Source organism: Entelurus aequoreus, linkage group LG09, assembly GCF_033978785.1.
Source record: "Entelurus aequoreus isolate RoL-2023_Sb linkage group LG09, RoL_Eaeq_v1.1, whole genome shotgun sequence".
Classification (NCBI taxonomy): domain Eukaryota; kingdom Metazoa; phylum Chordata; class Actinopteri; order Syngnathiformes; family Syngnathidae; genus Entelurus; species Entelurus aequoreus.
The window spans coordinates 34526606-34553563 of record NC_084739.1 but is presented as its reverse complement, the minus strand read 5'-3'; the positions used below and the strand labels follow the sequence as shown (position 1 = coordinate 34553563).

Here is a 26958-nt window from a genome sequence, read left to right as displayed (position 1 = left end):
CAGCTACATAAAAAATAAAAAAAATGCATCATTGCATACTGGAACTTATTTAACCAGCCACTTCTGATTGTTTGAACAGGTAAACAATCATAACGCCAAGTAAATGCCTTGTTACACACTTTTTGGTGGGTGTAAATGAATTTAAGGGACTTAAAAATGCCTATGACCTCAACTCAGCGTGTTGGCCAACTGCACCATCTGTTTAAAGTCTCAGTGACGCTTCAATGGTAACTTGGTGTGACACACAGTCCCCGTCTGTCTGGCAGGTTCAAATTCTATCAAAAAATTCCTCACGCACATTTGACAAAAAGTGCTCATTTTGTCACAAGCGTGCAAGTTATTGGCATGAGTTGCACATTCAAATTGGATCATCAATACACACACTAAACGCATATGCTACTTTATTTTCGCCTCTGCATGTGTGTGTCACTGGCGTGCAGGGCCAAGGTGATGATGGGAATGATGATGATCATGATGATGGAAACAGTGAATTAAAGTTAGATCTACTGGAAAATCCCAAAACTCATCATCCTTCTCCAAAGTCTGAATGGAAAAAATGACAGGCCACTCCATTCATTCCAGCTCAGTTCTAGAAAACAAATACCGTCTCACTCTCATTTTTGTGCTTTCAGGCCGGACGAGTCCTGTGTCTCGTTTTGGGCTTCGAACATCAATGCAGCTCCTGCTTCTTTCAACCCTGTCAACCAGGAGCAGAGGGGGGTCCGAACTCTTATAGACCCAATGTTATTGACACATACAATACGACTTTCATGGACTTTCGTCCCTTTCAACTTCCTAGCTGGAATCCTCTATTCTGTGTCCTCTGCATCCAGATGTCCTCTAAAAGATGTTGCCATGGAGTCCCAGCACGGGCATACATTTGTGGAATGCTTCTCTATCAAACAAGACTTTTCTTCTTCTTAACAAACTTTCTCTCACACGGTCAAAACTGTAACGTATCAGCAGAATAGCGCAATGAAGTAGCAGTGCAGTCAGAGAGTGGGGTGAGGGGTTGAGGCGGCAACATTGGGTGCTTGAGTGCATCCTTCTAACACTGAGCAACAATGAGGACGTCTGTGAGCTGCCTGACCCCACCAGCTCTATGACCCCTTTTGTTCTTACTCTCCAGTTCTATAATCGTTACATGGACAAAACCATTGGGACTCACATGGCCATTATGGATAGGGGAAATGAAAATGAATGTGGAGTTACTATGCTCTCCACTACATTTAAGTTCATGGCAAAACTGAGGGCAGTAAAGTCACGGCTCTCAAGTTCTTCCACACTAAACTCTTCCAAGCATGCACTCATGGACCTTGTGCAATAGGACACAGTTATGTGGAAACAGAACTAACCTTTCTGAAAATGTAGAACAAGTAAATCTTGCCCTATACCTAAGTGGGGGTATTCAAACTTTACCCACTAAGGCAGGGGTCCCCAAGCTACGGCCCCCCAGCGTTCAAAATCGTGCCCGCAGGAAGTCCCGAGTTATTAAAAAAATATATATTTTTATTTTAATTTAATTTTATTATAATTTTTTTAAATCTGTCCTTTCTAATTCATTTTCTACCGCGTGTTACTCTCGGGGTTTCCCAGCCACTCAGGCAAATCATATTGTCTAAAAATGCACTTTCCCATCGATAACGTGACATCGCGCTTGCGCCGCAGTGTCGGGCGAGCGTGCGGGAAATGCACGCTCTTTCAGTCAATTAGTGCGCAAGGAATATATATATATATACAATGTGGCCCCCGAGTCAAAGAGTTTGGGGACCCCTGCACTAAGGGCTGCATACTGAAAAATCAAAAGATATGCTAATGCCATTTTGACATTTTTACAGATTTTTAAAATGTTGTTAAAAAGACTAAAACAAATTATATATTTAAAGATAAAGCTTTTTGTTATTATTAATTATGTGCTCTATTTTTGACTTTGTCCCGCAGGCCACTAGGCCTACTCAGTGGCCTAGTGGTTAGAGTGTCCGCCCTGAGATCGGTAGATTGTGAGTTCAAACCCCGGCCGAGTCATACCAAAGACTATAAAAATGGGACCCATTACCTCCCTGCTTGGCACTCAGCATCGAGGGTTGGAATTGGGGGTTAAATCACCAAAAATGATTCCCGGGCGCGGCACCGCTGCTGCCCACTGCTCCCCTCACCTCCCAGGGGGTGAACAAGGAGATGGGTCAAATGCAGAGGACAAATTTCACCATACCTAGTGTGTGTGTGTGACAATCATTGGTACTTTAACTTTAACTTAAATGGCATACTTGTCAACCCTTCCGTTTAGAGCTGCAACGATTAATAGATTAATTTGATTAGAAAAAAGATTCAATTATTCGGTTGCTTTGTTTAATCGTTTAATAAGTGTAACTGTATAAAATGGAGCTAATGGAGTGCCTAGAACTTGAAATACGCGAACATAGTTTCCACACAGTGGCTGCGATAGGGCGCACATGAGAGTGGTGTTGTGTGCGCACTGAACGGCAGAGAGTTTTAATTTAAAACTTGTATCTAATAATGCACACTAGTGCAATTTAAATTTTAAGTACGTGCATTTATTGAGTTATAGCAAGCAGAAAACAAAATAAAAGTCCCTAAAATACGCATTGAGGCTAGAACGTGTGTTTTATCCGATTCCAGATTAGTCGTACAAACTAATTGGTAGATTACTCGATTACTAAAATAATCGATAGCTGCAGCCCTACTCCCGTTTTTTCCTGTACACGCCTGTATTTAGCTCTTCCAATGTTTTTATCTTTACTAAAAAAAGCAGTATAGCAGTAATGTTTCTGGTACGCTCGCCTTAGCGGCGGCCTCTGCAAGGCTCTGTTAACAGCTGCGTGACTATGGTTGACAATGGCGTGGATAATGACAGGCAGCATGGCAAGTCGCTTGTCAGATGTGAGCGATGGATGGACATAAAACACAACGCCAGAGAAAATATCACTGCCAAATATCTAAAGAAGTGCAGGGTCAGACACACTCATGCTCTTTGTAAGATTTCTAACACCAATTTTAATATACTTTATTAAATCATCATTAAAAATCTCTAAAGCATAAAGTCGGTAAAGAAGTCCAGAATCCTTTTCATGTTATGTGAAATTGACATGGCATTTGTATTTGTTGTGGCTTTTGCAATTGTGCTGTAGCTGAATGTTGTTGTGTTGTGACTTTATGATATTGTCTTGTCGTGTTTGCATTTGTTGTGACCTTTCTCAGCCACCGTTGCAAACCACCATTCTTATTTTGACGTCTTATGGTGATGATGCTACAGACGGGCAGATAGACTTGAGTAATGTCTACTGTCCTTATCGTTAAAATTGCGAAACATCATATAGAGTCTGCCATCCTCAAATCCAATGTTTTCCTTTTTTTAGTTTACATAAATTCAATCGATGTTGGATCAATCCCTATCTTCGATGTAGTTGAATTCTAGGAATATAAATCGATATACTGATTAATTGTTATACCCCAAGTGGGAATGATTTTTGAATTTGAGCTTTATGTCAAAATGTAAGAAATAATCACAGCACAGTGGTATCTCTTACGCCGCAGCTTTAGTATGTCTCGGTTTTCATTCAATGTCTTGGTTTTAGTGCGATTAAACACGCTCGTGACTCAGTCTCTGTGCTTTTTTTACGGAGTACCACTACAAAAATAAAAACACCACAGACTCTAAAAAACTAAAAAAATCAGAATGAATGTTTTGTTTTCATAGAATTCACTTTTCAATGGCTGGATTAACAATGAAAACCGAGTTAGCACAGTATTCACATTCACTCACATTAACACCCATGCAAGATTCAAGCCAAGAACCACTTGCTGCTGAGGCTGACGAGCCATAGAGTCTAAAAGAACACATTCTATTTTCAAACGGATATCCTATAAAGGACATTTCATGTAAGTGCCAAAACCACCTGATAAATAGTAAACAAAACTTATTTCAACTGGAATGGTGCTTGAATGGTAAGCAGCAATCCCTCCCACACACTCACAGCATGTCAACCCCACTCGTCCTCCCAGCACTCAAGAATCAATTATGCTGAAATGAATTTAACCCAGAAGTTTTCTTGTGTGCATTGGAGAGCATCAGGCGGCGCTGAAGCGTGACTCATGACCTGACCTTTGCATGGCCCTCGGATGACCTCAAGCTGGGGGTCGCGGCACTTGGCTCGAAGGAACTCGCAGCGAGATGTGAAGGTCCTGCCGTCGGAGGCACACAGAGGTTTGCGAGGAGCTCCACTACATTCCATGTTGCACTCCTTATCCTGATCCACCCGCAGGAACTGGAGAAAGAATGAAAGTAGGAGATAAGCGGAGGAAACCGTGGCAGTATTTCTTATTTCTGGGAAGCTCTGTATCTAAAGAATGTCCAAAATGAGTAAAACACTGCATTCAAAATCAAATTCATATGCTTTATCAACTCATATCATAATTTACCAAATCTGCCAGTAGCACAGTCAATGTACGTGCTGCAAATTGTTATTCCTTAGCCGAACTTTGTGAGATCATCAGTTGGTGTTGGTGGCCTTATTTTATTCATCATCTTTGATTATTTTTTAACCTAAAATGTGCTAAAGCCTGCTGGCAAATAGTGATAATACTGATGGCTTCGGATTTTATGTATTTTGCTGCATTATGTCATTGTGGCACCTTGGTGATTTGTTTTGTTTCAATTGTAATACCAAATGTGGAATCACCTACGGAAAAAATAGGCACACACTTCTGGTGAAGAAAGCTTCTTTGGTTAAGAAGGTGCATGACATGCTGCTATGCCTCGATCAATGACAAAAACAACTTTAAGTGGGCACTACGTTAAGACACCATCGAAGTGCATTATAATGAATGTGGTAAATGTATATCAGTTATAAATTCTTTTGCGTATCATCTCTACACTCTAATTTTACCATATTTCCGGACCCATATACAGTATAAAGGGATATTTCTGTGTGGAGTTTGCATGTTCTCCCCGTGACTGAATGGGTTCCCTCTGTCTACTCCGGCTTCCTCCCACCTCCAAAGACATGCACCTGGGGATAGGTTCATTGGCAACACTAGAATTGTCCCTAAGTGTGTGAATGTGAGTGTGAATGTTGTCTGTCTGTGTTGGCCCTGCGATGAGATGGCGATTTGTCCAGGGTATACGCCGCCTTGCGCCCGAGTGCAGCTGGGATAAGTTCCAGCACCCCTGTGATCCCGAGTGGGACAAGCGGTAGAAAATTGATAGGTGGATTTTATTAAATGTATAATTCACTAGTATTTTGTAAATCAGATGATGTATTAAAGCTGTGTTATTGAATGCGACATACAGTTTTGACAAAAGAAAGTGGCTATTGCACAATAAGTAAACAAAAGTCAAAACTACTAATACCTCCCATTTAACCTCGAAAGGCCTTAGTGGCCACATGCGTGGACAGCGACTTTCAGCTCTTATTTCCAAATTTGTGTACACTTCTGAATTAGGGTCTTATGCCGCTTATGTGGACACTTATACTGCTATCTGGTGGTGTCAGAAGAGTATAACATACAATGGAATTTGGAAAAAAAAGTGTAAAAATAAAAATTTGCATGTCACTACACATGAAGTACACGTTTGTGTACTTATGGACTAAGTACATCATATCAAAAGATGATTTTTAGTTTTTATTTTAATTAGGGTCCAATAAGCCCAAATAGCAAAGAGAAATAAAAAAAACATTTAAACAAACAGCTTGGGCCTTAAGAGGTTAAATCATTTGGGTTTCACAGGTTCTCGGCAGGGTCCTTGAGGATGCATAGGAGTTTGCCCAACCAGTCTACATGTGCTTTGTGGATTTGGAGAAGGCATTTGACCGTGTCCCTTAGGGAGTCCTGTGAGGAGTGCTCAGAAAGTATGGAGTATCGGACTGTCGGATTGTGACGGTCCGTTCCCTGTATGATCGTGTCAGAGTTTGGTCTTCCTGACTTTGTAAACAATAACAAAAACTGTTACATTCCTGTACTTTCTGTCTGCTTTTTCCTGACTCTGTCTGGATGTGGGAGGAAGGTTGGAGCTCGGGGCACACCTGCTGGCAATCACACGCTCATTATTTAAGCTGATTGCACTCGCCTGCTATTGCTGGTTCTTTCCCTGACGTTGCACATCAGACCATGACAAATATCTCCTCACTAATTTTCCCTGCCTGGATTTGATAAGTATTTATTTTGTTACTTTGTATTTTTTTGTTGTGCCCCGATTCCCTCCACCTTCCTCCTAGCTAGTATTTTTGTTTGCTACTCTGTCTACCTATTTTTTCGTGGCTCGGTTTTTTGCCACCAGTGCCATTGTTTTGTGTTTTTTACCTTATTGTACTTAATTAAAGATTTAGTACGCACAACTCTGCCGTTTCTGTTTCTGGGGTCCATTCTGCTACAAGAGTGTAACATAAAGAACCAGCCAGACAGTTGGACCCATCCGAAGCGTACTTTTTCGATGGGGCCCTGCATACCAAGCGCTACGCCTACACCAACAGGAGGAGATGTTTACTGAGCTTGGCGCCAGTCTTCATAGCCTGTGCTCTCACGGAGATGCTAAGATGGAGGCTCTAGAAACTCTGTTTTCTGTGATACTAACCACGCTCCAGCCCGGCACTCGAACTGGCTGATTACTGCCCTCTGCTGTCTCGCCCTGAACACTTTTCTGGGGATGCTGCCGATGTTCGCCCATTTCTTATCCAGTGCCAGGTACTCTTTCTTGGAAATCTAAAGAACTTGAAATAACAGAATTTATCGACTCAGGTGCTGATGACTGTTTTCTTGATGAGGATTTTGTTAAGATTCAGAACATACCTATTATAATTTTTTTTTAGATGTGCTGTTTCAGACCGAACAACTCACACTTTGTGTGTCGAGTAACCATTTCGAAGAGAGTACATTTTTCTTCATTCCCCCTCCTTCCGCTCCTGTTGTCCTCGAGCTAACCTAGCTTACCACACACAACCCTCATATTGATTGGAATAAATTCACGATAACAAATTGGAGTGTTTTTTGCAACTCCCACTGCTTCAAGTCTGCTAGCCCACGTTCAGTTGTCACTAATACTAATTACCATGCCTAAGGAAATCGACCTCACACGTTTTGCCTGCCTATCATGATCTCGGCAAAGTGTTCTGTAACGCACGCATATTATCATTTCCACCTCATCGACCTTCTTGCAGAGGCTCCATTACTCACTACCTGCTTATATACTATACGACCTGAACGCGAAAACCTCAAATAATATATCACATCGTCTTTAGCTTCCGTTATCATCCAACTTTCCTCTTCTCCACTTGCTGCTAGATTTTTTTTGTCGAAGGCCAAGTCTTTCCGACCATATATTAATTACTGGGCGCTAAATTATTTTACCATAAAAAGCAAGTATCCTTTGACTTTAGCTCCATTAGTCACACAAATGTTTTCACTAAACGTGATCTCAAACGCTTACCATCTAATTCGTATCCGGGAGGGTGACGAGTGGAAGACAGCATTTAATACACCAATGGGGCATTTTGAGCATTTAGTTATGCCATTTGGGTTAACCAACGCCCCTGCTGTTTTTCAAAGTCTCATAAACGACATCTTGCGTGACATGCTCAGTAGTTTCGTTTTTGGTATTTTCAACCACGCTAGAGGAACACATTCAACAATTCCGCTTAGTTCTTCAGAGACTACTTGAAAATTAACTTTTTGTCAAGGCCTAGAAGTGTAAATTCCATGCTTCTTCAGTTTCATTCTTGGGGTTAATTGTGGAGCGAGGACAGCTGAAACCCGATCCGGCCAAGGTTCAGGCCTTGGTCGACTGGTCATTCCTACATCTAGGAAGCTTCTGCAGAAATTCCTGGGCTTTCCGAATTTCCATCGACGGTTCATCCGCAATTATAATCTGGTCGCTGATCCATTCACGAAGCTCACATCCACTAAAACTCCTTTTTGCTTGACCCCAAGAGTCTGAAGCTGCATTTAACCTGTTAAAAGGATGATTTACTTCTGCTCACATTTTAGCTCATCCTGATTCTGATTCTGCATTTTTTGTTGAGGTCGATGCGTCTGACTCTGGTGTGGGGATGTCCTTTCCCAGCCTGACTTGTCCAATGATTAGCTGTACCCCAGTGCCTTCTTCTCATGTCATCTGACGCCTGCAGAGAAAAATTATGACACCGGCAATTGGGAACATCTGGCTGTCTTGCTGGCTCAGCAGGAGTGGAAGCACCACTTGGAGGGTTCACAGCTACCCTTCACCGACCATAAAAATTTGACTTATCTGCACTACGCCCAAAGATTGAATCCTTAACAGGCACGATGGGCTTTGTTCCTCTCCTGCTTCAACTTTACTCCGCCATTTTGGATCACAGATTGACAGCCTGATGCCCTGTCAAGGATGCACTCCTCTCTGGTGGATGAGAGCCCTCATGAGACCATCGTCCCTCAGGCCCGGATCCTGGGGGGGGACTACAATGGGAAGTGGAGAAGGAGGTGGAAGCGGCCATCAAGGAAGTTTCTGTTCCTGCTGCCTGCCCGACTGGTCAACTCTGTGTCACACCAGGCATTTGCTCTAAAGTACTCTCTTGGGCACACAGTTCCAGACTGGCATGCCAACCCGAAGTCAATCAGACTATGTTTCTTGTAGTGCAGCGTTTTTGGTGGCCCTCCATGAGGACCAACGTCAAGGACTTTGTTGCGGCTTGCTCTGTCTGTGCCCACAATAAGCGATCACACCAGACTCCTGCTGGACTCCCGAGGCCGCTGCCCATTTTTCCTTTCCCTGGTCACATGTAACATTGGATTTCATCACAGAACTCCCTCCATCCAATGGCAACAGTCATTCTCACAATGGTGGACCGTTTGTCCAAGATTGTCCACTTCGACGCATAACCTAAACTTCCATCCTCCATGGAAACTGCTGATCTGCTGGTTCAACATGTGTTTCATCTATAGGAGTTTCCTGTTGATGTTGTCTCTGATAGAGGGCCCCAGTTTGCATCAGCTGTGTGGAAGGCATTTTGCAAATCTTTCGGGTCCTCAGCTAGTCTCTCTTCTGGCTACCATCCACAGTCCAACGGCCAGACAGAGCGAGCCAACCAAGACCCGGAGGCCACCATACGCTGCATCTGCCATCAACAACCTGCTTCCTGGGCTCTCAACCTTTCCTGGATCGAATATGCCTTTAACTCTCGCTTCAGTTCCGCCACAGGGGTCTCTTCATTCCAAGCCGGCTGGGCTCGGCAGCTCATCAGCCGATTGCTGCTCAGTTAAAAAAATCAGATATCGGACATTTTAGTTGAAACGTTTTTTTGGCACTCTTATAGATTACTTAAACTAGTGATATCATGATTTTTCTTCTACATTAAAAACACCTCCTTGTTGTCTACATCAGAGGTTCTTAACTTTTTTGACCTCAGGGCCCAACTTTTTCATCACAGAAAGCACAGGGCCAGCTTAAATACTAACACTAAATTAGTAATCTTACTCTCGATTTTAATTGTATCTAACCTACTTACAATTTACCGGATAACCTTTTCAAATGATATGAAAACGTGTTCATCACAAAAAAAATTGTCAAGGCTTAGGTCAGGCTTATTAAAAGAATATTAATCAAATATACTACAAAAGAAGGGACTCATAAAACTGATTAAAAATAACTGTATATACATTTACGCAGTACAAAAATTAATTAATTGTAACTAAATTAATAAATAATAATTTAAGTGCAAATGAAAATACAGCTTCACCACTCTAGTCACAATTTTCTATGACTTTAGCTCCAGACTTCTTCTGTTTGAGATTGTCGTTACTGCCAGAAGTGGGGGAAACTGTATTATAACTGACTACCACTGTGGCCCATACAGACCACAACTGAGAAATAGATTTTTTTGGCGGCCCGCTAGGGGGTGCTCGCGGCCCAACAATGGCCCCCGGCCCAATGGTTAGGAAACATTGGTCTAAATAACATGTAATGGTGGTTCTTTGCTGAACAAATTGTATAGATTTTGTTTAACAGACTTATTTTCAAGCCATTTTTTTACCCAACAGCTTGTTTTGAGAGGTGGAGTTGTTAGATGCAAATTAACCTCTCCCCACCAAGCCCCCTCACACCAAGTGAGCATTTTCCCCTGCCCGTCAGCTTTGTTTTGTATTTGTATAGCTCTTTTTCTTTTATTGTGCACTCTGGGCATTGGTAACCGCCAACAGCCATCTGTTTTGAGTGACTTTCACCACAACACAAAATCCCAGATGATATAGCGAGATCAGCGTCTCACCGTGGTTTGTTGTCGACACCAAGTAGGGAGGCGAGTATGGGGGCGGACGAAAGCGAGGAAGAAAACCCGACTGACGTACAGGTCTGAAGCTAAGGTTAAACTTCTACCTAATCTGTAACTTTCTAATTCTAGATCCATCCATCCATCCATTTTCTACCGCGTATATATGTGTATATTGACAAAAGGCTTTTATATTCTATATCCTGTGAATAACGCCGCTGCACAGATTCTTCAACTTGTAAACAAATTGAGGTTCAAGGCTACAATGTACGTTACGCGACATCGCAAACGTAATACCAGATTATACACCTTATTCGCCCATTGCCGAACTCAGTAGGCACTGGTCCAACTAAAACTACATAGGAAATTAAATCCTTATTTAGCCAGAGGATGGTGATGCTATTGTCTTACAGTAGAGACTAAGCTAGCTACACAACAAATAGAACTAACATTGCTAACATATTTTTCACACTTATCTAACCTACTGCTATTACTTACCGTTTCATTGTCTCCTTCAGTGCCATAAATAGTTGGCACAAAGCCAGCCATTAAAAGTAGTTTATCAGAAAATCCATCTTTTTGTGAAGGTTTGTGAATAAAGCAGGACTCTTCTTGGCACACACTCGAAGCGACTTCTTTAAAGTTAAAGGCACATTTATACGAAACCAAAAAGTTAACGAGGCACTTCTTACTTCAGATGAGACTTAAGGTTTGAATAGTGTCCTGGGTTGGGTAATACCATAAATAACAGCATTTTCGTTCTTAGAGTCGTATTTTGGGCATTTTGTCATCCAAACTACAGATGCACGTGCATAAACTAAAAATTGTGGACGCTAAGGGAGTTTGGGTAGTTTTATACCATTATTGGATAACCTGCTAAAGATGTTCCCAATTGAGCCAATTGAGCACATTCCAAACAAACAGTTTGGAGAAAGTAGTTAGGAAGGCAAGATTTTCTTATAAAAATCTCTGCAATGCCTCCACGCCTTGTTTTCAAATTATCAGCGGACTTATGCAGATCCCAAATTTAGAACAGCAGGTACTAATAGGTAAGAAAAGTTGGTTTTGCATGATAGGGCCCCTTTAAAAACGTATTTTCAACCTTAGTGTTTTTTGTTGAAAATCTGATAATCGCTCGATAATGATTTACATGGGTGTGGCGGAAGAATACGTAGGCGTAGGCTGAAGCAAATTGTCGACTTCTGATTTCTGATGAAAATATTTTGAAGGTATGTACCTTGCGTTGCGGCAAATGATGACACTAATGGTGTTCCAATTGATCGTCCGCCTAAAATTGTTGACCAATTTCAGTGGTAAATCTGTGATCGCCAGTTTCCAATCAATGCCTTTCAATGCTGATCGCAAAAAATGGTCACTTGTAGCTCATACCTTGCAGCTTGGTCCTTTTGTTGACAGACAAGGCTACTGCTAGCAGCTACTGCTAACTGTGGTTGTGTATATCTATACACTGTGCGGAGCGGCCCCATTAGGTAAATATCAATAATAAACTATATTCTCACAAGTAATATTGTCACTGGGGAACTAGAGAAAGAGGCTAAAAATGTGACACATCGAGCCAAGTGAGCAGCTGATGACGCGAAAACTTCCTAGCGCTAAGCTAGCTCGAAATGATGTATATGGAACCGCGTTACATCGGAAAGTAAACAGAAATTAAGTAGATTATCACGTGTCTACAGAGAGGATAATATTACAGCAACAGAGGCAACTGTTGTTCTGTTCTGCTGTGTACGTCGTGTGCCAGACTGCCAGTAGATGGTAGTTTTTACTTTTGTTTAATTGCTGTGTACTATTGACTTTATTTTGTTTAAACAATTTTATGAAATAAAAGAGAGTAATTAAATGGTTCAAATACTCTCAGGGCCTCAATTCCTAAGATCTAAATACGCGCTGTGTGGCGGTATAGCTCGGTTGGTAAAGCGGCCGTACCAGCAACTTGAGGGTTCCAGGTTCGATCCCCGTTTCCGCCATCCTAGTCACTGCCGTTGTGTCCTTGGGCAAGACACGTTACCCACCTGCTCCCAGTGCCAATAGCACTCACCTTAAATAAATCATAAAATGTACAGTTTATAAAACTATGTATCAGCTGATCTCACTTGTGGATCAGTATCGGAATTGGTAGCATAAAACCCTGATTGGAACACCCTTAGATACCACCATAGAAAACAAGCCTTTAGAGGTTATTTGTAAACTACGCTAATTAGAAATTACTTTTAAAAGCAACACCGCTGCAAAGCTCAAACATCAAGTCATCCAGGGATGGCAGAGTAAGTGAAAGGGCTTTTTTAGAAAATTTAATTTTGTAACCCCGATCAAACAACATGCTTTTCAAGTTTCTACATACATGAAAATTGTTGGTGTATTTTGGGGGAATTCAATTGTAAAATGTGTTTCACCGATACACTAAAAACAGTTACATACAAAACTATATAAAATCTACAAATGAAACAAAAAAATGATCAATAGAATAATCAATTCAAGAAATAATCGTTCGGCGCAGCCCTAGATGCTACACTAAGAAAGCACTTCTCCTTCCTTCGTCCCATTAAATGTGCTGCTCCCTCCCTTGCAACGCAACGCGCCTTCCAGTGTGCAAGACAACTACATAAATAAAAGTAAGGGATTGTTCACTTTTCGATGACTGTTTTATTTCATTCTTGTATTTAATCTGTTTATTGCTTTATGTCCTCCATGTATTATGTGTGCAGTGTGAGTCTTAAGACACGTTCACACTTGCAGGGTATGATGCCTATTTCAAACTTTTTGTTAAATCCCGTCTTTTTTGTAGTCCTTACACTATACAAAAAAAAAATCAAATGTGTGCGGAAAGGGTATCTGAACTGATCTGCATGCGCAAATGACGTCACCCACGCTACAGTCTGTTTACGTAAGTAAACATGTCTCCAATTGAAGTAGGTCTTAGTCCTGGCACATTTGTGGACATTTCGAGAATTTTGTTCAATCGAAGTCAACATTTTCTTAACCAAATTATTTTATGCAGGAGATTATAGGAAAGAAAAGAGCAAGCATTTGGACTCTCGCAGTTTGTGGGTCATTTGCTTCGTTGTGAGGAGTCAGGGGTGGTCGAACATTGATGTGAGTCCTATCTAACTTTTCGCCGGTTTTGAATGAATGAATGAATGAATGAATGAAATGAATGAATGAATGAAATAAGTTTATTTCGGTCATATAATCAACCATCAACCATCAACCATTAACCATTTTGTGTGACCAGTTTAAGAGTACAGACTATACATATATAACAATCATACACATTTACACACAAAAGGAAACGAAAAGAAAAGAAAAAGCATGACCGAAAAAGGAATAGGCTGAAGCCAAAGCTTATATTTGCCTATCCTAAACCTTCACTGAAAATAAGATTACCTGGAACATCAACATTAAAAAAAAAAATCAAAATCAATGGGATGAAAGTAATTGTTACTATATTTTATAATTTTCAATTATTTCACCTTTCAATGTTTTCTTAAACTTTAACAAAGAAGTACATGTCTTCAGCTCATCACTGAGCTTGTTCCACCATTTAACTCCTAAAACTGAAATACATTTGTATTTAATATTCGTTCTTGCTTTACCTATTTCAAAAATCAATATCCCCCGCAAATTATAGTTTTCTCCTCTTGATTGAAATAACCTAAGAATACAAGCTGGAAGGCTGTTGTTCTTTACTCGAAACATAATTTCCATTGTTTTTAAAAACACAATATCTGAAAATGTTAACACACTAGAACTTATAAATAATGGATTGGTATGTTCATAGTAGCACGCTTTGTGTATTATTCTAATGACCCTTTTTTTTCTGCTAAAGTGTTAACTATTTCTTTTTAGTAACCGTCTATATTGGCAACACATTATGACACTTATAGCTTTATGATGATGTATTGGTCAAATGAACGCGACCCATTTGTTCAGACTGCGGTCACATCAGACACATCTCATTAATTTGGGACCATATAGCGCACCGGATTATAAGGCGCACTGTCGATGAATGGGTCTATTTGGGTCTATTTTTATGCACAATGCGCACTGGATTCTAAGGTGCTTTAAAAGGGACTTTTTTTTTCTTCTACATTTAAAACACATCCTTGTGTTCAACATAACGTGTTATTTGGTCAAAATGTTGCATAGATTATTCTCAATGTTATTATTACAAACCAATTTCAAGCCGCTTTCTCACCATCTCTTCAAGATGCACCGATTTTTGGACGGTCTTATTTACGTGCCTCCACTTCGACAGCGTATTCTCCTTGTCATCTTTTGTTGTAGTTTTTAGTGCTTCCGTAGCGAGTGTACTGGCAGATATAAGTTAGAACTAACTGTATGCTTCTTTGTATTTGAAGAGGCAACAGTGGAGGATGAATGCCCAACAACAAGACGAAAGAGAAAGACAAGAAGATTATTGACTACTTCACAGACTACAATGAAGGACACATGCAAATTTTTGGACAGATCCCAGATACACATTAGCCGGTACCAGTAGGTAAGAAAGGTTGGTTTGGCATAATAGGGCAAAAAAACATCCGCTAAATAACAATTTGACAGATTTTTGAGCGCTGGGTGTAATGTTCTATATTCTCAATAAAACATCAAAGTTTTGGTGTTGCTTGCTTACCTGTACTTGCAAGTGTCATTTATTGAATGGGCTCAACCTTCAGTCCGCATGTATCGCTAATGTCTGACTGCCATCTATTGGTCACACTTATCATTACACCATATACCAAATAAAATTGCTTCTCGTCAGTAAGCACAACCAGAATGAATACATACATTAGGCACACCGGTTTATAAGGCCCACTGTCGATTTTTGAGAAAAATAAAAAGATTTAAGTTTGCCTAATAGTCCGAAAAATATTGTATCTGATTTGCATCACCATACAAATTAGGCCTGGGTCAGATTTGAAAAATTATGAATAGTACCGTGCGTATTGACATGAAAGAATCAGACATGTGGTCAAAACTCATCGTAATTGACCTGCGCAGTGAACATAGCCTTAAGTTATGTATAAATTCCGACTTCCACTAGAAATATAATCTAGGGTTGTTAATGATAAACTGATGCGACCGGATATCCGGATGGAGAAGTGGCCAATTCAGCTACGTTGGTTACAGCCCCCTCAATCGATCAGATTTAGCTGTGAATCCTTAGGTTAATCGAGTGTAAACACATAAACCGGTTATCGCGCCCAACTAGAAATCATCTGACGGTTCTTGTCTTTAAAAGAACACAAGAGCCATGGTTGTCTGACATAAAAGTAACGCGCTTGTCACGTTACTTACATGGCGTTACCGTCACGGCGGCCCGCCAAATAATTACTTGCAAGATATGTGACATTAACATCGCGGACTGTTTCCGTGCTGTGCCGTCCGTCAATATTGTAACATCCCAAGGAATAGAAGCTCAGACAGATTCCCAGTTGTCGTTTTTTTTTATTTCACAAAATGCAAAGTTCTTGTACAATGAGCTCAATCTCTGTGTCTCGCTCTCTTTTCCGGCACCATTCAAACGACCTTTGAACTCCACAACTCACGTCACTTCCCATATTTGTCCCGGAAGTCACGCCCCCCAGTCAAGCCATTGGCTAGAATCTTTAGGCATCAGTGATGACACTGGCCTTGACTCCATCCATCCATCCATTTTCTACCGCTTATTCCCTTTGGGGTGGCGGGGGGCGCTGGAGCCTATCTCAGCTACAATCGGGCGGAAGGCGGGGTACAATGATGACTGGCCTTGACTCGTGGAAAATAAATATATTTGACATCACTATGGCAAGGCATCTGTCGTTTCATCTTGGAGAATATTTATGACAAATTTTTGCTTTGTCTTAAAGATGTGCTTTTTGGATTTACACAGTATGATAATAAATGTGAAAAGGAATTTTACCTTTGCAACCTCATTAAACTATTGGCTAAGTTTTATATTCATAAATGTAAGGTTCTCAATACCCAACCTGTTTTTTGTGCCTTCAAAAAAAAGTTAGAACTTTACTTTAAAACTCTATCCACATCTAGCAACCGAAAAGCTGTGAAAATTATAATGCTATGCTCTAAATTTAAACTATTTACAGAACATTACTACATATATATCCTCATATATATTTTACATTCTATTATAATTACTTTATTGAATTAACAACACCCTGGCGCTGTATTGTACTGTTTTGTACTTGCTTTAAAGGCCTACTGAAATGAATCCTGCCTCCATTGTTCATTAAACAAATTGCAAAAGATTCACCAACACAGATGTCCAGAATACTGTGGAATTTTGTCGAAGAAAACAAGAGGTTTTTGTATCGGGTCCGATGGGGTCCAACCACTTCCGTGGATTTTGTGACGTCACGCGCATAAATCATATCCAAAGGAGTTTTTCAACCGGAAGTGTGGCAGGAATTTTAAAATTGCACTTTATAAGTTAACCCGGCCGTATTGGCATGTGTTTCAATGTTAAGATTTCATCATTGATATACCGGTATAAACTATCAGACTGCGTGGTCGGTAGTAGTGGGTTTCAGTAGGCCTTTAATTGTCCCTATTGATATGTGTGTTTGTAAATATTGAACTTTATAAATAAAGGTATATAAAAAATAAAAAAACAATTAAAAAATATATTCGACATGTGTCCAGGGACATATTTCCTGAGTTTATAAACACAATATATATATATATAAAAAAACAAAGCAGATGTTGTGATGCCAAAAAATATCGACGTATTCATAGTAGTATCGACCTGATACGCGCCTGTACTTGGTATCATTACAGTGGATGTTAGGTGTAGATCCACAAATGGCGTTTGTTTACATTTTGACGCCGGTGAGCTACGGTGTGTAGTGAAGCATGTTTAGCTATTCCTCGTCCTGCAGGGACGATAGTTGTAAGAAACTTACTTTATTTGTCATCATGGAGATGAGGATTAGTGATTTAGAATTAGCTAAAACACTGCAGACTGGGGCTGGACTTTAGCCGCTAGCTCGCTAGCCATGTCTTAAAGCACCTCTTCCGGTGGGCGTTTCAGTGTTATAACTTCACCTTTATCGTCAGTTCTTAAGCCAAAATGCGTCCGTTCTCACTGTGTCTGCTTGTAAGTACTCCGTGATTGTGTGCTACCGAACATGCTCGTCTGCTCGTAAACAAGCAATGTTGTAACAAACGCACCCAAGTTCCCCGGGTGTCTTTGCCACTACGCAATTAAGGAGTCACGGGTGAGACCTGATATTCAGCTGGGAATGATTAATACATTAAATAAACACAAGACATGTATAACTATTAGCCACAAAACGATCAGGCTTATATTTAATATGCCACAAATTAATCCCGCATAGCAAACAACTCCCCCCTCCCGTCCATATAACCCGCCAATATAAATCAAACACCTACACAACACACTAAATCCCACAGCCCAAAGTTCATACAACACATATATTTCCCCAAAGTCCCAAAAGTTACGTACGTGACATGCATGTACGGGCAAGCGATGAAATGTTTGAAAGCCGCAGAAGTGTACTCACGGTACCGAGACTGCGCATCCAACTCAAAGTCCTCCTGGAAAGAGTCTCTGTTCTCCCGGTTCTCCACAGGCCAATGGAAAGCACACCAAAAATGTCAAAAAGGCGGATTATTCCAAGAAGTGGCTCCGTGGCAAAAAACACTGCGTCTGACAGGTGCTCCAGGTGGTTATAGTGACGTCACTTTCCGCTTCCGCGCGGTCTGATAGAACCAGATGCCTTTTATATCTCCACATATTATTTACGTACATATTTAATATTAACATTCATGTTTACCACATTAATAGTATCCACCTTACATTTATCAGTCAACCAACGAATACTGTAATTTACAGGACCTAACTTCTTCTCTACCCGCACAGGCCCTAACCATCTGGGTGCAAGTTTGGCAGAGAATTTACTTGAAGCTTTGGAAAGTGGGTGCGCCCTAATCCAGACCAGATCCACAACTACAAAGTGTACATCTTTGTGTTGTGCATTATAATATCTGGCTTGTCGAGCTTTGGACGCGCCTACATGTCTCTCCACTTCGTCCTTTAGGTGTGTGTGTGTAAGTATGGTGTGATATGCAGATGTGTGTGGTGGTGGAGCTTTGTGCACCAGTCGTTCCAGGGGTCCCATCAGATTCCGCCCGAGAGTCAACCTGGCAGGGGTTGAACCAGTCGTCTCATGGACAGCGGTGTTAAGGTCAAACCGGAATTCAGGCAGCCACTTATCCCAGTCCTGATGATGGTTCCCTACAAAGGCGGCAATCATGGTCTTGAGGGTGCGATTGACTCGTTCTGTCATGTTGGTTTGTGGGTGGTAAGCTGTGGTTAGTTTATGGGTTACCCCCCAGGATTCGCACAGACGGGACATCAGTTGGCTTGTGAACTGTGGCCCTCGGTCAGACACAAGATATGTGGGAACTCCCCAGCGAGTGAAAATGTCATTTTTGAGAATTTGGCAGACCTTGGGAGTTTTGGCGTCTTTCAGGGCAAAAAGCTCTACCCCTTGGAGTAGTAGTCCACCACCGCCATCAGTACAGAGTTCCGGTCCTTACTGAGGGGAAAAGGTCCCATGAAGTCCACTCCCAGCATTTCTCCTGGGGCGTTGACGGTAGAGGACTGGAGTTGCCCAGCTGGCTTGTCGTTGGGGTTTTTGTATTGTTGACAAGTCCTGCATGCTTGGACGTGACTCCAGACATCCTTCCTTACTGTCGGCCACCAAGCTACTTCCAGAATTTTCAAGAGTGTCTTCATTCTCCCCAGATGTCCTCCGAATGGACTGTCATGAAAGTAGTCCAGGAACTGCGGCACCAGAGACAATGGCACTACCAGCTGATAATTGAAGCCGCCATACTTAGATAGTACTCCCCGGTACCACACCCCTTGCTGAAGTTGATGGTGTATCCGGCCAGGCATAGGTTGGTCAACAGAAGGTCCACATTCCAGACATGTTGTATCAGTTTTTTGGGCCTCAGAGAGATCTTGCAGTGTGCTGGGGATATCTGACCAGTAGGTTTTCGGGACAACGAGGCAAATCTTCCCTTCTGGTGATTGCGGTGCCCGTGACAATGCATCCGGTACCACGTTGCAGCAGCCCTTCTTGTAATGGACTCTGAATGTGAATCCCTGGAGTCTCAGCGTCCATCGTGTAAGTCGGGACGAAGTCTTAGGGCAGTTGAATGCCCAGGCAAGAGCACTGTGGTCCGTGAAGACATCAAAAGTTGTTCCCTCGAGGAAATGTCTCCACTTCTCAACTGCCCACACCACAGCCAAGCACTCTTTTTTGGCAGTGGAGTAACGGACTTCAGCTCCTTGGAGCACACGGGAGGCAAAGGCAATTGGCCTTTCTTCACCTTCAAGGCGTTGCATCAGGACCGCGCCGAGGCCCAAGTCACTGGCATCACAGTGAACCTGGAAACTGATTTGTGGATGGGGCTGAGCAAGCACTGGTGGAGACTGTAAAAGGGATTTGAGGTAGTCGAAGGCCTCCTGGCAGGTAGGACTCCACTCCCAAGGAACATCCTTCTTTTTTAGTTGGTTTAGAGGAGATGAAATGTCGGCCAGCCTGGGGATGAACTTGTGGTACCAGTCGACCATGCCAAGAAACCTCTGAAGAGTCTTCAGGTCTGTGGGATGGGGATATGCAGTTATTGCTGATATTTTTTCTGGATCTACTTCCACTCCTTTGCCTGATATTAGGTGTCCAAGAAAAGTGAGCTGATGTTGAAGCAGGTGACATTTCTTGATGTTGAGAGTGAGGTTTGCTTGTTGTAATTTTGCAAACACCACCTCAAGGTCTAGCAGGTGTTGTTCTTCTGTTCGCCCCAGCATTGCGCAGTCCAAAAGGCATAACTTTAAATTGATATAGGCCCAGAAGGGTGATCATGGCAGTCTTTGGCTTGCTATCCTCATCCATGGCAACCTGCCAGTAGCCACTCTGCAGGTCAAGGGAGCTGAAATATTTTGCGCCTTGCAACGACTCCAGGATCTCATGTATGAGGGGCATGGGATAGGCGTCATGCTGGGTTTTGGCGTTCAAGCCCCTGTAGTCCACACAGAATCAGGGTGTTCCGTCCTTCCTGGGTGTCAGAACAACAGGAGAGGCCCACGGAGAGGTTGATGGCTCTATCACTCTGGTGCTGATCATTTTTTTGATTTGTTCTTCGATTATTTCTTGTTTTTGACTGGACACTCTTTAAGCCCGCTTCCTCACAGGCATCTCATCCATGGTGGTGATTTGATGTTTAATTACCCTGGTGGCCCCAGTAGTCTCAGTCCACACAGTTGGCCACTTCTGCAGCAGTGGTCGCACCACCTCAGGTTGGGATTCGAGGAGGGGGATGGCAGACTGATTAACTTGGGGTTCTTCATTTATGGCCATGTAAAAATTAATGGAGGGACCAGGGTGAGTCCAGCGAAGCATTTCTCTGCCTTTGGGGAGAAATTTGAATTCTCTCCCTCCGGGCATGACATACCTCCTGAGATGAGGTTTGAGTACCATTTGTGATGTGGTCATGAAGTCGAGACCTAACAACAAGGGCATACATAAGTGGCCATCAGCCATCACATGAACCTGTAGGGTGCTGTGACAGTCATGCAGATTGAGGAGCGGGGTGGCTTTTCCAACTGCTTGGTTTATTTGTCCATTTGCCATGACAAACTTTGGAATGCCGCTTGGCTCCAGAACCTCGCCGCACTTCCTCACAGCCTTCCACAGCGTATGACTCATTAGTGAGTACGTGCATCCGGAGTCCAGGACTCCATCTCCCTTAGAGCCGCGCATGTTAATAGGGACCACCAGGAGGGATTGTTCGCCCATAGCAGCGGCAAGGTCGGCCCCACTTCAACTCTGCCCATGCTCCATCTTCTTGCAGGGTTGCATTGTTGGACCCGACTCCAATAGTCTTTACTATTTGTCCAATCCCGTTCAATCAGGGAGCCCACCTTGACCAACTGTTCTATTGTTGTCACGATTCCACGTGAGCGCCCTAAGTGGCTGATCCGTTGGCGGTCCCGTCAGCGGGATTGTGCCGAAAATGTAATCTCAGTTCTTATGTGTCTTGTACATGTTAAGAATGGACAAATTGCTCTGCTCTGCTCTGCTCTATTGGCCAACCTGGGATTGCAGGCACCGAGTATGCGGCGCACGATCTCGGCTTCCTCCATGTCATGTCTCCACTTCAGGCAAAGGGCACGATAATCATATGCGAAATCTCGCAAGCACTGATTAGGGGTTTGAAGAATGGAGTGGAGCTGCATCTCAATCTCAGATTGGTAGTCAGTTGGCAAAAAGGCTTCCAGGAAAGACTGCTTAAATGTAGACCAGCTGGTTATGTTACTGCGGGCTGCCGACCACCAACTCCTGGCAGGACCTTTTAGGACAGCATTGAGGGTTCCTACCAGCTCAGCATCGCTCAGAGGGCGGAGTGCTAAAAAGTTTTCACACTGTTCGATGAAATCGGTGACATCAGCTGAGCCTCTGGACTCTCCAAACTGGGGAAATTCCATCCTGATGGGTGGTCTGGCGGTGACAGCAGGTGTAATGGCGGTGACAGCTGGTGGTCTGGTGGTGACAGCAGGTGCAATGGTGGTGACAGCAGGTGCAATGGTGGTGACAGCAGGTGCAATGGTGGAGACAGCAGGTGCAATGGTGGAGACAGCAGGTGCAATGGTGGAGACAGCAGGTGCAATAGGGAAGGTGATGTCTCTGACAGGTGTGTGGTGGCTGACTGGTATGGCGGCTGCAGGAGTGGAGAAGCTAGCTGGTCGCCAAAACCTTCGGGTTTTAGCAAGGGTATTTTTCAATTCCTCTCCCCACCTTTTGTCTCTTCGACGCAGACATGCTACGACAGCTTGGTCGAAATTCTGCACCTTCGTGTCCACATAGGCTTACATCTCTCCAGCCATGGCCTCCATCGCTGCCCTCAGTCCATCCTCCCGGTTAAGGGTGCTGTCGACCGCTTCTGTGAGTCGGTTCTCCAGAATGTCCATTCGTTGTTGCAGCGTTAGAAGTTGCTCCAGGACAGCTTCTGGTTCCACCCCATCCTCTTCCTCTGCTGCCGCCTCCTGTCTGGACTGTTCTAAATACATAGAGTCCAGCAAGTTAGTCAGCTCAGCAACACCATTTTGATTGGGCCTACTGGTGACATGGCGGAAAGGGTCAAGGGGCGGAGTTGGGTCTTGGGCTGCATCAGCAAAGTCCTGTCTGTCCTCTTCCTCCATTAGGGAGTGGCTGCTGGTCGACATTGCTCCAATTAAACTAATTATGTGTAAGTATTTATTAACTGTCGTATATGTAAGTGTCTATGTGTGTAAATGTATAAAAAAAATGGTATGTATTTATGTACCAGAAAATGGATGTATATATGTATCAAAATGTAGAAACAAATGGTGACACAATAGGAGTGTGTGTGTCACACTGCTGACTATTTAGGGGAAAAAAGTGAACCCAATACACATTTATATTTTAACAAGACAATATTTATGTACTACTTATTCCCCTTAACGTGCTTCGCAAAAAACAACGAAAATATGAGCCGCTGATATCAATGATACACTAAGCCCCGCTTCCCCGCACGGGCCACCACTCTGTAACAAACGCACCCAAGTTCCCCGGGTGTCTTTGCCACTACGCAATTAAGGAGTCATGGGTGAGACCTGATATTCAGCTGGGAATGATTAATACATTAAATAAACACAAGACATGTATAACTATTAGCCACAAAACGATCAGGCTTATATTTAATATGCCACAAATTAATCCCGCATAGCAAACAACTCCCCCCTCCCGTCCATATAACCCGCCAATATAAATCAAACACCTACACAACACACTAAATCCCACAGCCCAAAGTTCATACAACACATATATTTCCCCAAAGTCCCAAAAGTTACGTACGTGACATGCACGTACGGGCAAGCGATGAAATGTTTGAAAGCCGCAGCAGTGTACTCACGGTACCGAGACTGCGCATCCAACTCAAAGTCCTCCTGGAAAGAGTCTCTGTTCTCCCGGTTCTCCACAGGCCAATGGAAAGCACACCAAAAATGTCAAAAAGGCGGATTATTCCAAGAAGTGGCTCCGTGGCAAAAAACACTGTGTCTGACAGGTGCTCCAGGTGGTTATAGTGACGTCACTTTCCGCTTCCGCCCGGTCTGATAGAACCGGATGCCTTTTATATCCCCACATACTATTTACGTACATATTTAATATTAACATGATTTAATACGCCTGAAACAGTTTCTAATAAGTACATGGATGACATAATAAGTATATATATATTTATTTTCCCAGCTGAGCACAAGTTAACTGTGACTGGCAATTTATTATATATATATATATATCGATGGACCCCTATGGCCATTACAATGTCACGACGTGACGACGACGGGGTGGGTGGCGGACCGGTACTTTTCAGAGGTGGTATAGCACCGAATAACTATGATTTATTAGTATCGTGGTACTATACTAATACCAGTATACCGTACAACCCTATTCTCATGGCATTAAACTGATTAGTTGTCTTAGAAGACGTGTGTGGGCTCTCATCCCAGTAGTTTTCATCAGTTCATGCTCATTAACTAAGCATGGACAGATCTAGTCTGAGCGCTTGGTGCCAAGGTCCTAACTGTTCATCCTCTAACATGAGGAATGTATGCACAGGTAGGAATGTTCTTGTTCTTTTGTGGTGTAAAGAAGAATGTGTCCATCAACAAATGTTCACCATAGAATTGAATCATTCATCGAATCTTACACTAAATCGGATCGGATCGACTCATTCTGTTTTATAAATGAATTGTTTTTTAGTTGCACTGTAACCCACGCATCGCGATGCGAATCGAGTCCTCCGTTACTAAGAGATCTACATCCCTAATAATTAAAGCTCCCCTACAATTTCTAAAATTATTTTTTACCATACAGCAAACTGACACAAATAAGACAGCAGAGTATTTTTATACAATATGTCTTGACCAATTGAGGACATTTGATTGACATTTAAGTCTTTTCTCAGTCTGTGCCAACACCTGCACCTGGAGTCGCTCCCGAGGATGTTTTACTCAGCCATGAAAAGAGAAACATGACAACACAGACTCTTGGCTGAATGCATCGGATCACCTGTGTCAATGCCACCATTGTATAAGCACCATGGTATGAAACCCCCTGGCCAAGCCACACAATGGGGCGGCGGTGATGAAGGGGGTGGAAACCAACTGTGACTGCTACAATGACTGAAAAGACACCGGATGATAGAGTGGCTCACTCAAAAAGATGGCGGGGATCTTTGTGTCACTACAGTGTGAGAGTCGGAGTTTCATAACGCTAACATGATTCATCCTCAGCTCGGCCGGGAGAAACAACATGCAGGTGCTAGTTTCAATCATATCCATGCACAAATGCCTTTTTGTCTGCTTTTATAAAGAACACATTTCCACATATTTTTTCAGTTACAAGTAAACACTCTTTATTTAAGCTATTCAGACTCCACAAACAGGACTTCTCAAAGAAACACTTTAACTTTGTGAATTTTTTCAAAATAGAGTAGATGGCACGCCACATGCAGGAACAAATGACACACACGCATACAGTTCATACACACACACACACACACACACACACACACACACACACACACACACACACACACACACACACACACACACACACACACACACACACACACAGACACACACACACACACACACACACACACACACACATCTCTGAAGAGTGTGGGATGAACAGCAATAAAATAAATTTGTTGCGTCTGACATCTTACAAATCAAGTGAGGGATGGTGGCAGCCTCCTATGTTCAGACGAGCAGGGCTGCAGGGCAGCAATGCACCTGGAAAGGGGGCAGGGAGGGAACGAGGGAGGGGGCCAACGTCGCCTTGGGTCCATGAGAGTGTGTGTGTGTGTGTGTGGGTGGGAGGAGCTGTCAACCATTCTCATAAATCCTGTAAGATATAGAGGCCCGTTGAAACGCTTCGGAAGAGGCGTTGGTAGTGAAGTGATCGGATTAAAATGTTCAAATACAATTATTTTTTTTAATGAGCCTTTAAGATGTACAGTATGTCTGTGATCCTCTTTTTTCAAGTTTTCAAAGCTGGCAAGAGGAGGAGACAAATGTCAATGATGAAGAACTGGGGAGATGTTTGCTTCGTGAGAACACATGTCCGTGCCTCAACACTTATCTGTCATCACTCAACACACACACACACAAACACACACAGACACACACACACACACACACACACAGTAAATCACTTTTAACTCCTTATTAACAATAGAAGACTAGTACTATATAAATACAGTTGCGATCAAAAGTTGACATACACTTGTAAAGAACATAATGTCATGGCTGTCTTTAGTTTCCAATACTTTCTACAACTCTTATTTTGAAACAAAAATTGAGCTCTTTGGCCACAATACCCAGCAATATGTTTGGAGGAGAAAAGGTGAGGCCATTAATCCCAGGAACACCAGGCCTAACGTCAAGCATGGTGGTGGTAGTATTATGCTCTGGGCCTGTTTTGCTGCCAATGGAACTGGTACTTTACAGAGAGTAAATGGGGAAATGAAAAAGGAGGATTACCTCCAAATTCTTCAGGACAACCTAAAATCATCAGCCCGGAGGTTGAGTCTTGGGCGCAGTTGGGTGTTCTAACAGGACAATGACCCCAAACACACGTCAAAAGTGGTAAAGGAATGGCTAAATCAGGCTAGAATTAAGGTTTTAGAATGGCCTTCCCTGAGTCCTGACTTAAACGTGTGGACATTGCTGAAGAAACAAGTCCATGTCAGAAAACCATCAAAGTTAGTTGAACTGCACCAATTTTGTCAAGAGGAGTGGTCAAAAATTCAACCAGAAGCTTGTGGATGGCTACCAAAAGCACCTTTTTGCAGTGAAACTTGCCAAGGGACATGTAAGCAAATATTACCATTACTGTATGTATACTTTTGACCCAGCAGATTTGGTCACATTTTCAGTAGACCCATAATAAATTCATAAAAGAACTAAACTTCATGAATTATTTTTGTGACAAACAAGTATGTGCTCCAATCACTCTATCACAAAAAAATAAGAGTTGTAGAAATTATTGGAAACTCAAGACAGCCATGACATTATGTTCTTTACAAGTGTATGTAAACTTTTGATCGCAACTGTATATCCAAATATTTAAAAGTAAGTGTGAATTACATGATATTACTTTTGCTGTGATTGGACCTTATAAACATTCACAGGCACACGCACACATACACACACCACACAAAGTATGCCTCTAAAGGTTCACCCATTTAATTGAATTATTTCCTTATGAAAGTATCATCCGACCTGTGTTAAGTTTGTATAAGTTAATGCATCACCCTGTCATTACTCAGGTATTTCTATTGATTAAACCCTATTAAGTAATAGAGTAAGAGACTCAAAATATTAAAAACTCCCTTGCATTATGCTGTGCAAAACTGCAAATTTCAACAATGAACATATTGTTTAATGAGAAGCTTTCAAACTGACAGGATTATTGTTCAAGTACCGTGGTAAACAGTACTTGGTTTTCATTATTAATCCATTCCAAAAGGTCCGACAAAGACCAAAAAACAAAAAAGCAATGGTTTAATTTAATCAAATTGTTTAATGGAGGTACAGGCATCTGGTCAGGATGCCACCCGAACG

General features: G+C 42.3%; 1 protein-coding gene across 1 annotated transcript in view; it reads right to left on the bottom strand.

The window, feature by feature from the left end:
• The window catches only part of LOC133657373 (SPARC-related modular calcium-binding protein 2-like), a 94578-nt gene that overhangs the window by 56968 nt on the left and 10652 nt on the right, over positions 1–26958 (bottom strand). The window contains exon 2 of the mRNA XM_062058634.1: positions 4124–4286. Within this exon, the coding sequence (XP_061914618.1) occupies positions 4124–4286 (163 nt within the window). The remainder of the gene's footprint in view (positions 1–4123; positions 4287–26958) is intronic.